Source organism: Xenopus laevis, chromosome 4L (assembly GCF_017654675.1).
Source record: "Xenopus laevis strain J_2021 chromosome 4L, Xenopus_laevis_v10.1, whole genome shotgun sequence".
In the NCBI taxonomy this organism is placed as follows: domain Eukaryota; kingdom Metazoa; phylum Chordata; class Amphibia; order Anura; family Pipidae; genus Xenopus; species Xenopus laevis.
The window spans coordinates 97,039,347-97,051,756 of record NC_054377.1 but is presented as its reverse complement, the minus strand read 5'-3'; the positions used below and the strand labels follow the sequence as shown (position 1 = coordinate 97,051,756).

The 12,410-nt window shown below is 37.8% G+C and overlaps 1 protein-coding gene across 1 annotated transcript; it reads right to left on the bottom strand.

Annotated features, from left to right (window-relative positions):
- Positions 1-547: 547 nt before the first annotated feature.
- Positions 548-11,486, bottom strand: LOC108713541 (torsin-1A-interacting protein 1). The gene is made up of 6 exons (XM_041591054.1): positions 11,441-11,486; positions 9,232-9,849; positions 8,017-8,124; positions 7,031-7,149; positions 2,190-2,365; positions 548-1,301 (listed from the first exon to the last, which is right to left on the bottom strand). Exons 1-6 carry the CDS (start codon positions 11,484-11,486, stop codon positions 548-550), a joined length of 1,821 nt encoding a protein of 606 aa, XP_041446988.1.
- Positions 11,487-12,410: the final 924 nt, after the last annotated feature.

Below are 12,410 nucleotides of genomic sequence, written 5' to 3'. Positions count from 1 at the left end.
CCTGTAGGGAGCAGGCTGTTTCAAATTTTGTAAGGTCTCTTCCTAAGGTTTGAAGCCCTCCTAAGCTATGGAAGTAGTGGGAAATTTGCGCGTATTTAAGGTGATCCATTCTCTTAAATTGTGTCGAGTTTTGCAACTTGTCCTTAGGGATAAATGTTTTATTCTCCATGAAATGGACCAATTGAAGGTTCCCCTCTATTAACCAGTCTTGGAAGTAATTAAGTTGTAATCCTGGGGGGAAGGCTGGATTGTTTATCAGCGGCAGCAAAGGTGATGGGTAGCTAGTGAGGGAATATTTTGTACGGCATTTGTCCCAAATCATCATTGTATTAGATAGGAGAGGATGGTCCGTATGTTTCAACCGCCTATAAGATCGATCTATCCATGGAAGATGCAATAAATATGTGTAAACAGATTGTTGCTCTATTTCTACCCATAATTTTGTGTTAGCGTAATGGGAAGCATAAACAGTTTTGTATAAAAATAGATCCACAGTATGTAGTTTGCCTATTAGCAAGCAAAGAAGGACCCTGTAAAAAGCAGTCTGTCAAGTCTGTGTCTTCTTCAACTCGCTCCAAGGGCAATTGCCTGACTCTAAAGATTGTACAGGATAAACTGGGAGCACCAGATGGGAAATACGACTCCACACACCACTAATTTTATCTACATTCATTTCATTATAAGAATTGCCACTGCCTTGGCTGGTACATTTCTCCCACAGGAAATCTTTGACTTGTTCTTCCACTTCTGTAAGAGTCTGGTCTGACTTTAATGTTGATTGTTTTAGAAGAACCGTGAGCACCAGGGGCACATTCTTAAACGCAGCATTCTCATGGTCACAGTATTTGTAGAGGATAAGCAGAGATCCAGGAGCCAGTTCTTCTATGCGATGCAATACAGCTGCTCTGCACTTTGACTCAAAACCTGAGCTTAGAGTCGCATCGACTTGCCGTTTGGTGGTGGTGCTGTCATATGCTGCTTGGCTAGGTCCATCAATCACATTCCAGCTGGAGTTTAAAGAGGTTGCATATGCACCTGCTAAACCGATACTTAAACAACGTAGTGTATGTTCACCATCTTGGGCTGCTGTAAGGATCAGCGTGGCAGGTTCAAGTGGCTGAGACTTGTTTAAGTGCTTCTGCAGCATTTTGCCGCTTCTCAGCCACAGGGCTTCATTTTGCCCAGGAAATTCTGCTTTGAGTTTTTTAAACTCCTTTAAAAATGTCATCACAGATGTACTGTCAGATGATGGAGTGGATCCAAAACAGTATAAAACCAGGACTAAGACAAATAACGAAACCCTGCAATATAAAAGAGACAAAGAACAGTATATCAGAAAATAATAATCAGTTACATGTTAAATTACATTAGAGGACATTTACAGCAACAGCAGAGCCAGTGCAGGAACCTATTGCAATCAGCTATGTGTTTTTATTCTACCTGCAGTTTGCAGATAAAAGGCGGATGCTGATTGGTTACTGTTGTCATTTACTAATGCAGTTTTGTTCAGTGCTGGAAAATGAACAATTGTAACTCATTTATAAGAGTCTGCAGTATTGTTTTGGTCAATTAATCATTGTGATTTTATTTCAGTGTTCAGATAATGAAGTGTTAATTATACAGGGGATTCAATTGTAAAGATATCATGATGGACTAGTTGAGTGTAGATAAGCTAGAAGGCAATACAAGTAAATGGAGCCCTGCGGGTACTGCTTGAAAGATCAAGAATAACCATTCATGGTTGGAAATGTGGCTAGCACAAGCAAGGCAGACAACAGGCAAGACAAAGTCCACATAACCGGCAAGGATCAAACCAGGTCATCAGAATCACGGCAGGAACTGGGCTCAAAGTTGTATCTAAATCCAGCTACTATGGTCTAATATGTACATATAACCTGTCCCAATAACTACGATGCAAGATGAGCTCAATAGCTGCAGGCGCTCAGCCGGAGGAATTAAGGCACGTATTATCTTGATCAAATGTGGCTTTTATTCACGCAAACAATGTGACAAACAGTGGCAATCATAGTGCAATAAAGCCTACGCGTTTCGTGCCCAAAACAAAGAGCTCTGAAGAAGTGCCGTTTGTTTTGGGCACGAAACGCGCAGGCTTTATTGCACTATGATTGCCACTGTTTGTCACATTGTTTGCGTGAATAAAAGCCACATTTGATCAAGATAATACGTGCCTTAATTCCTCCGGCTGAGCGCCTGCAGCTATTGAGCTCATCTTGCATCGCAGTAGTTGGAATTGGTTGCGCCTGTGGAGCTCTCGCGGGATGCCGCTGGAGGGGGAGACGTGATTCTTGGACGCCGAGTTGGTGAGCTCCGCTAATTTTTTCCCTATAAACTTACTTCGTTTAACCTGTCCCAATACACAGCAAAAAAAAGATGTCATCCTACTAGTAAACTTTAAAAAAGCTACAACCAACTGATAATGTAAACTTGTTCAAAATGTTATATTTACCAAATGTTTTGTACCCTCTGGCAAATTCACCAGTGTATACAATATCTGCAAACTTTTTACAGGTTTAACAGTGAACTCATCTCAGCTGTCTGGACTAACAAATCCTGAGATTTTTAGGGGCATATTTATTATGCGGTGTAAAAAACAGCGAGATAATACGCCAGGCTTCACATTTTTATGCATTTTTTTTACCGAGACTTCCATCAGAAGCAATGTAAAATAACGGAGGCAAATCTTGATAAATTTGCCATTTATTTTAAACAGATTTTTGACGAATTTTGTTTTAAACAACATTACAAATATGTCCCTTACAGTTATCCCCACAACCCCATTTGACAAAGTGTGGCATAAAACTCCACTTTATTGCTCTGCCAGCCAGTTGCCACACATACACAACTGGATCAAGCCAGACATGGGAAACCCCCTGAATGTCCTACATGTAACAATCATAGGTCCCTTGAATCTATCTGCCACATACAGAATTAGTGGCCTCTCTGTCCCACCCTTTTTGCAGAAAGCAATGTAAAAAAAAAAATGGAGGCAAATCTGGCATTCACATGGAGTAAAATTACATACCTTGATAAAATCGCCATTTATCTTACACAACTTTCTACGCAGTTGTTTTGGCTAGTTTAGTTTTACACAGCATAATAAATATGCCCCTTACAGTTATCCTCACAGTCCCATTTGACAAAGAGCGGCACAAACCTCCATTTTATTACTCTGCCAGCCAGTTGCCACACATACACAACTGGATCAAGCCAGACATTGATCCCAATTCCATTAAAGTAATTTAATTTTTTTATGGCAAAACCCAGAACAAACAGTCTGGCCCATTCATGAAGTAAAAAAGAAATGGTTGGTACTTGGTTGACTTAATTAGCAAAAAATGCATTATGCCTAACATAATAGCTAGAACACAATTTCCACATTTAAATCTCTGAGCCAGAAACTTGAAGGGGGGCCATATGGGACAAAACTGTTACAAAACTGGTACTAAAGTACACATGCTGGATTTAAAGGAACAGTAACAAAAAAAATTAAAGTGTTTTAAAGCAATGAAAATATCATGTACTGTTGGTCTGCACTGGTAAAACTGATGTGTGTACTTCAACACTACTATAGTTCATATAAACAAGATGATGTGGAGCAATGGTCGAAATTGAAAAAAAGGCTATATGGCACAGGTTAACTAATGGATAACAGATAACACCATTATGTTCTATATATCTTATCTGCCATCTCCTTAGAATGGCTGTCCCTATAGATACACAGAAGCTTATTTATATAAACAATAGTAGTGTTTCTGAAGCAAATACTGCATTACATTTTCATTACTTTAAGACATTTTCATTTTTTGATTGTACTTTTCCTTTAAATGTGAATTAACTGAACAGTTACAGTATGTCCCACATGTAACCCTCCCCCATTTGGTTTTTGAGTGAACAGGTTATAGAGCTGCAAAGGAGGAAGTTGGGTTCTGCCTATTATGTATAAATCTTTTATTTTCCACAGCCTGTCTATTTACCCAGTTTTTATTTTTACACTAAACAGTTCCTTCAACATCTACTGTAACTGACTTTAAAGATGCAGTATACCCTGAATAGGGCTTGATCCAAACATACTGTTTGCCTATTGTTTTAATCATAAAAACGTTATGGTTTCGGATATTTCTTGAGCTAAACAGAGCACAGGGAAAGCTACTCTATGTTTGGTGCAAGGTAGATAATTTGATTTCCAGCTCCCAAATGAAAATAATGCACTACTGCTAACAAAACTGTCAACATAGGGGAAACAGATTTGTTTGCTTGAAGGAACTTCAGTTTTCCTGGTGCCCTGTTTAGTTCAAGGAATAAAAAAAAACATGTTTTGCCTGTTCTCATCACAAAAAAAAATATATTCAGCACAAGCTCTATTCAATGAATCAGATACCCTTCCAGAAATCCCTGGAGCCCTGTCTTCTGGCTTAGTGGGTGACCTTGTGTCACTATAGAAAACCAGATTATTAATGAGATTCACAATTTATTTTGCACAAAGTGGCAAGGTTACAGGAGGAAGAAGACCTGAAGGATATTCCATAATTATTACCTAGAGTGACATGTGCAACACGTGCAAGGCTAGGAAACTGTAAAACCAGTACTTGTTTCTAAAACAAACTTTTATTAATTACACACACTGTGGGGCAGATTCACTAAGGGTCGAATTTCTAAGTTAAAAATACTTCGAAATTCGACCCTCGATTTGAAATCCTTCGACTTCGAATATCGAAGTCGAAGGATTTAGCGCTAAACGTTCGTTCGATCGATCGAAGGATTTTTCGTTCGATCGAACGATTAAATCCTTCGAATCGAACGATTCGAAGGATTTTAATCCAACGATCAAAGGAAAATCCTTCGATCAAAAAAAGTTTAGCAAGCCTATGGGGACCTTCCCCATAGGCTAACATTGACTTCGTAAATGTGAAAGGGTTTGGTGCGCTGTTCTTTTCCCAATATCTAGATAAGAAAGAAGGTATATAGTGCAATACAGCTAATGTACCCTTGTTGAAAGCGCTAATTGGAGCTACTCACAATTTACAATCGGTTAATGGGCTTCGAATTGGCTCGTTCAGGCTGGGATCGGTCCTGGGCGTACACCTGCGATATACAGCTATGATAGTGTAATATTGTCAGAATTTTGCGAAAGTATTTGGAAGTTGATTGTACTCACCGAGTGTCAGAAGGGTATGAGCGTTTCAAAAGTGTATGCTTGCAGCGCAGGAGGCCGTCTTACAATGGATGTCTGGCGTGCGGTGAGTTAATCTCCAATTTCCGCGATGTTCCTTAGCGTTGCAAAGTTCTGTATGTTGTTAGCCGCAGCTCTTTGGAATAGTCGATGAGTCCAGACCGATAGCTCCAACTTGAAGCTTAGCGCAGTAGCTGTCGGCACAGGTGATTGTGCGTTCCTGGGTGCCGTTCACATGCACCTTTGTAACAGAGATTCCTCCAGCGTGTTGGTATGGGTTTACACGCGGTGTATTGCAGCGATTCTAAATAGATATTCAAAGATTTCTAAGCACTCCAGGGGAATAGAAATCGACTTGGCTGGCAAATATATTAAAATTATTTATTTATTTCAACAATAAAAGCCCAACGCGTTTCGTATATCATATACTTCATCAGGGGTAGACGCCATGTTTTTTCTTGGTGTATAAATAGCTTCCTTGTTCGCTCATTTGCCTAATTGCATGATTATTTCAATACAGCTGTAATGGTATTAATAAATTACATATCAAATTAGATTGGATTTATACAATATAAAAATAGTAAAAATGTAAAAAGTTATGAATATCAGATAATAGATCAATCATTTAAAAAACATTTCAGATCGATGTCTATATTTAGACCTTGTGGTGCCAGTGTTTTTAATCTGTGTATCCACTGTGTTTCTTCTCTTGAAATTGCATTAACAATATCGCCCCCACGCCAATGTGTTTTTTTTAAAGTGATTCCAATGAATTTTAATAGCGAGGGATCAGAGTTATGATGAACTTTAAAATGTGCGGATACACTATGTGTCATTAGTCCTTTTTTGATATTGTTCATATGTTCCCCAATTCGTATTTTTAAAAATCTGTTTGTTCTCCCTATATACTGCAAATTACAAGGACACTGTAGTAAATATATAACATTGTTGCTATTACATTGTTGCTGTATTTACTACAGTGTCCTTGTAATTTGCAGTATATAGGGAGAACAAACAGATTTTTAAAAATACAAATTGGGGAACATATGAACAATATCAAAAAAGGACTAATGACACATAGTGTATCCGCACATTTTAAAGTTCATCATAATTCTGATCCCTCGCTATTAAAATTCATTGGAATCACTTTAAAAAAAACACATTGGCGTGGGGGCGATATTGTTAATGCAATTTCAAGAGAAGAAACACAGTGGATACACAGATTAAAAACACTGGCACCACAAGGTCTAAATATAGACATCGATCTGAAATGTTTTTTAAATGATTGATCTATTATCTGATATTCATAACTTTTTACATTTTTACTATTTTTATATTGTATAAATCCAATCTAATTTGATATGTAATTTATTAATACCATTACAGCTGTATTGAAATAATCATGCAATTAGGCAAATGAGCGAACAAGGAAGCTATTTATACACCAAGAAAAAACATGGCGTCTACCCCTGATGAAGTATATGATATACGAAACGCGTTGGGCTTTTATTGTTGAAATAAATAAATAATTTTAATATATTTGCCAGCCAAGTCGATTTCTATTCCCCTGGAGTGCTTAGAAATCTTTGAATATCTATTTAGAATCGCTGCAATACACCGCGTGTAAACCCATACCAACACGCTGGAGGAATCTCTGTTACAAAGGTGCATGTGAACGGCACCCAGGAACGCACAATCACCTGTGCCGACAGCTACTGCGCTAAGCTTCAAGTTGGAGCTATCGGTCTGGACTCATCGACTATTCCAAAGAGCTGCGGCTAACAACATACAGAACTTTGCAACGCTAAGGAACATCGCGGAAATTGGAGATTAACTCACCGCACGCCAGACATCCATTGTAAGACGGCCTCCTGCGCTGCAAGCATACACTTTTGAAACGCTCATACCCTTCTGACACTCGGTGAGTACAATCAACTTCCAAATACTTTCGCAAAATTCTGACAATATTACACTATCATAGCTGTATATCGCAGGTGTACGCCCAGGACCGATCCCAGCCTGAACGAGCCAATTCGAAGCCCATTAACCGATTGTAAATTGTGAGTAGCTCCAATTAGCGCTTTCAACAAGGGTACATTAGCTGTATTGCACTATATACCTTCTTTCTTATCTAGATATTGGGAAAAGAACATCGACTTAGCGCACCAAACCCTTTCACATTTATTCAGCATAAATTTGCGGACCAGGTGGACCCGCATAAACCTTTTGGTGCAGAAAGCAAGAATCTATTGAAAACTTGGACTGAGCGCAGTACTTATAATCATTAGATAGACTAACATTGACTTCGGTAGGTTTTATCTGCCGAAGTAGGGGGTCGAAGTTTTTTTTAAAGGGAAAGTACTTCGACTATCGAATGGTCGAATAGTCGAACGATTTTTCGTTCGATTCGTTCGATTTCGTTCGTATTCGAACGAATTTAACCAATTCGATGGTCGAAGTACCCAAAAAATACTTCGAAATTCGAATTTTTTTCATTCGAATCCTTCACTCGAGCTTAGTGAATCGGCCCCTGTGTGTGGGATCAGGTGATTTCAGGTGTTTTTTCACCAAAGTTTTATAGTTAGAGGAAGTGTAATAGGCTTGAGGAAAAATAGAACATCTGTATATGTAGTGCCGGACATTTCACTACTATATGGGGCACAACTCAGCACTCTCAGCAACTGAATTCTTTTTTGTGTCATTGCCCAAAGAAAGCAAAACTGACTTATAATTTAATATATACGATTTATAGGTAGGCAGAATAAAGAGACATTCTTCTAAAGTACCAAAACAGGTAGTGTTTTTGGTTTATTCTTCCTTGTTACCTGAAACAAATAAGGCTAGTTTACTTATGGTGTGCTGTTTTTCTACACACGTTGCTCTTAGTTCCTCAATGGGTTCATCTTTCTGAGGAGCTGTCTGTTTGTTGTTATCTGTTGAGATAAATGATACCAAGACAATCAGATAAAATGCCAGTAATGTAAAAACATCACTTATACTGGATGAATCCCTAAATGTAATGTACTGTTCCACTACTTCCTTTCTAAAATGTTACGAAGCAAAATGATGAAATCAAGTTCTAGGCAGACCATTGGGCGGTACCAAGCTAAAGAGCACTTGATGGACATTTTTGGACTTTGCATCCCAACTATAGACCATTTATTATGCATTGTACTATAAGCCTTTGGCAAGGCTCTAAAATATTCAGAATCCATCACTTCATAATAGAACAAGGTGAGGGAGGGGTCACGTTACATTGTGAGCATAAGGGGGTTGGGGAATAGTTCTTGAAAGCATAGAACTATCACGGTTTCCTTTAAAAATGCTTGAACATGTTTTATGTGCCATTGTGGAAATGCAAAAATGTTCTAAGAATTTAATATATTTTTTATAAAACCCAATAAACAGGCACTGTAAAATAAACCTGTTATGCAAAAATCTCCCACAGAGTGCATTTTATGCAAATAACTCTGTTTTTTAAAAATGGTTTCCCTTTTCTCTTAAATAATAAAACACTACAGGTATGGGAGATGTTATCTGGAAAATGGTTATCCAGAAAGCTCCAAATTACAGGAAGGCTATCTCCTATAGACTTCAATTTAATATTTAATTCAAGCATTTCAAAATAATTTCCCTTTTCTCTGTAATAATAAAACAGTACTTTGTACTTGATCATAACAGAGATATAATGAATCCTTATTTGAGGCACAACAATCCAATTGAGCTTAATTAATGTTTTAATAAATATTAGAATTAAGGTATGGAGATCCAAAAAAGATCCCTTATTCAAAAACCCCAGGTCCCAAGTATTCTGGATAACAGGTCTCATACCTGTACCTTCAACTTGACTGTAAATAAGCTGCTTAAATCCATATTAATGTCAAAACAATCTTGCTGGGTTTTATTTAAAAAGTGTTTTTTTTTTTAATAGATTTAAGGTATGATAATCCAATGTATGGCAAAGCCTATTATCTGGAACCCCCAGGTTCAAATATTCTAGAAATGCATATTATACTTGATTTTTGTTTTTTTTCGGTTACCTAAATCCAACTTGACTACTTGATGCCTTTTTCTTAGCCCATCTCCACTGTGCTGTATATTATCTTGTTCAGTTACAGTGTCTTTGTTACTTTCTGAACGTACAGCTGATTGAGTAAAATTTGGATTTAAAGCAGGTTCAGTTTTAGCTTGCATATTCTCTTCTCTGAAATCAGAACCATCTTTTGATTCAGTGGTTGTAGCAGGTGTGTCCTTGTTGCTTTCTCTCTGGTATTTATTTTGTGGTGCTACAGAATCTTCTATAGTTTGTCTGTTTTCAGCTGTCTGTTCCATATCATCAGGCTTTTCATTGTTACTAGGTGGCATGTTTTGCTGATCGATATCTTTTATGGAATCTGTTATACATCCACTGTTCTGAAAGCCAGTTTCTGTAGGATATATATCACCTGCTTTATGTTTAGATCCAGTTACATCATTCTCCTTTTGACCTTCATTATAATCAGTGTCTTCGAAAACTGTTCCAGTATGGCCTATATCTTTTGTGTCCTGTTCAGCACTAGGTAATCTTTGCTCCAAAGATTCTGTTTTAGTCTGTAGGTCTTCTGATGAGCGACTACCACTATCTTCTTCCGTTATATATGTTCCACTGACTGATGAATCTGGAGGATTACTACAATTTGTGGTGTCCAGTGCGGAAAACCTATTTTAACAGCATTCCCCTTGTATTTTACACTTAATCCTCCACTGTCCATTGCTGGGGCTGTGGTCTTAAGGCAGTCCTTAGATAAAGGATTATTTACTGTACATCAATACTTCAGACTGAAATATAACAGAGATTCCTGCCTTCCTTGGTGTTTAAAAAGGAAATTTAAAAGGAATTTAAAAAATGCAGTATCTGCAGATGTTGCAACAGAGTAATGAGTTTAATTAATTTATTAGTTGCTAGTACATATAAAAATATGTATAGAAGATTTAAATGCAAATAAGATATATAAGACATCATGAAAATTCAGTTTGCTACCACTATTATACAGCTATGGGATACAGCAAGGTGCAGGCTCCTCTCCGCCTCTCATCAGTGTTATTCACTGAATGTTCACTTGTCTTAAAAATTCCCAAGACAGTTGAAAAAGAGGGTCTGGGGAGTCCAATGTGGCTTTTTTGTTGCACCATTGGTAAATTATATGTATTTGTACCATTCGGGCCACATTAGTGACTGATTTTCAGCATTTTAGAAGCATCCTTGCAAAAAAATGTATGACAAAACCTTTAGCAGTAAACAGTTATTATCAAACAACAGCCTGCCAACAAAAGCTGGTTCTTGCTGTAATCAGGCTGTCACCTCCCCAATGTTGCTATTTAAAGTACATGTAAAGCCTACATTTTCCTACCAAGTACATAAGTTGGGAACATCTCCCTCACCCAAATGACATTATCTGTACTGCATATTTCATTTCCATTTGCCAGCAGCATTACATTTCCTTAAAACAAATAGCAGCTTTCACCCGGGGGCCAATTTCCCGCTGACACATCATCAGTGCAATTATATCTGCAAACAGCACATATGTGATGTAAAGTTCATGCAATTGAAGAATGCAGGTTTACACAGGCAGACTTTACTATGATGACAAGTCCTGCTTGGATTAAGCACTCTAATGGTTACGCTGAGCTCAGGAGAGGAGGTTAGGAGTTAAAAATAGGAGCAAACAGCTAGAGCAGAATTTCTATGGGAACCAGCAATGTGTTCCCATAGAATTACTGTGTTTAGTAAACTGAGAACAACTGAGCATGCTCAGTAGCCAACAGTCAAAGGAAATCCCTGCAGGAGGGGGCTGAGTAGGTTAGAGGAGCAGAAGAAATTATAAGTGATTATGGGGATGCTGCAGCCTTACTATTAATCTTTGAACAACCAGAAGCTCTTTGGTGATTACATTTTTGTGTGGGGGGTTTACATGTCCTTTAAAGCACACAAAATGTATTAGCATAAGGTTGGCCATAGACACAAAGATACTATTGAATGAAACAAAGATTTGTACGATTTTCAGACCATGTGTGCAGTGTCCCAACATTTTTCGTGCTATGGCAATCGGTCATTCAGTCAATAGGACAGGTTAAAAGATTTATATTGGCTACTGATAATATCTCTGTATGTATCTGATGATTTCAATGGGAGACATTGTGTGATTTGTTCTCTTTACTACTTTATTTTAACCTGCATGGTTAGTTGCAGGTCGGAAGATTGGAACTGACTTTTGTTTGTCTGATAGAGCCTAATAATCTGCATGTCTATGGCCATCTTTACACTGCCAATAAAAAAATGTTCATTGGCAAAGCTTTAGATTGCAAATTGGTGGGCCACGTGTTATAATCTACTTCAGCCTGCAGTTTTGTTGCCAGCATAAGAAGATGCTCTGGTTGTGGTAGAATGTACTGATAAGAGTAATAAAGTTAAACATGAATCTCAAATTGGAGAAAAAAACATTTAAAGCAGTCTAGATAGTAGTTATACTGTAGATGCTGTGTGAGGAGTTTGCATAACAAATATCACCAATGTACTAAGTCCATAAACCTTCATTGAGGCATTAATTATGTCCCTGCTACCTGTGCCTAGCAGGTAGGAAGGTCCTGTATCTTATTTCTAGCTGTAAATTCTGCACAGTGTAGTAGCTATTTTGCTTTCCTTTTCAGCTCTGCATGCATTAAACACCACCATGTATCAGTGGGAAGAGAAACGTTTTCTGTTGTATAAATGAAAGCGTAAGTAAAACAAAGAATAAAAAAAAGTTGGTTAATATTAGGCCAAAAGATTGTGGTGTATTTCTAAAGAATCTCCACAGAACTCCTATATGTCAGAGGCTGCAGATGATCACCATACAATGTACATCTGCACATTCAACACATTATCAGGATTATGAAATAAATGACACTAAATTAGCCCAGGTGCGGTAATCAATAGCAGCCAATCAGCAGGTAGCATTTTACTGGTCCCCTGTACCATCTTGTTGGTTTCTAGGAGTTACTGCTCCTGGGCAAATATAAAGCCTGTCATTACATATGGGGGTATGACTTTAGTTAACGTGCCACTCTCAGCTATAATGAAACATACTAACAAGTTAGTGACAAGTAAATTCTCAATATCACATGGCTTTAAAGGGGTGGTTCAGCTTCAAGTCAACTTTTAGTATGTCATAGAATGGCTAATTCTAAGCAACTTTTAAGT

What these genes read in the sequence shown, in the direction of transcription:
- LOC108713541 (XM_041591054.1), bottom strand. Translation starts at nt 11,486, where the DNA reads ATGGCCATAGACATGCAGATTATTAGGCTCTATCAGACAAACAAAA. An exon ending in ACTAGCCTTATTTGTTTCAG is followed by an intron (nt 7,150 to 8,016) that starts GTAACAAGGAAG and finishes TAATATTGTCAG; the next exon opens with AATTTTGCGAAAGTATTTGG. An exon ending in GCTCAGCCGGAGGAATTAAG is followed by an intron (nt 1,302 to 2,189) that starts GCACGTATTATC and finishes TTTATATTGCAG; the next exon opens with GGTTTCGTTATTTGTCTTAG.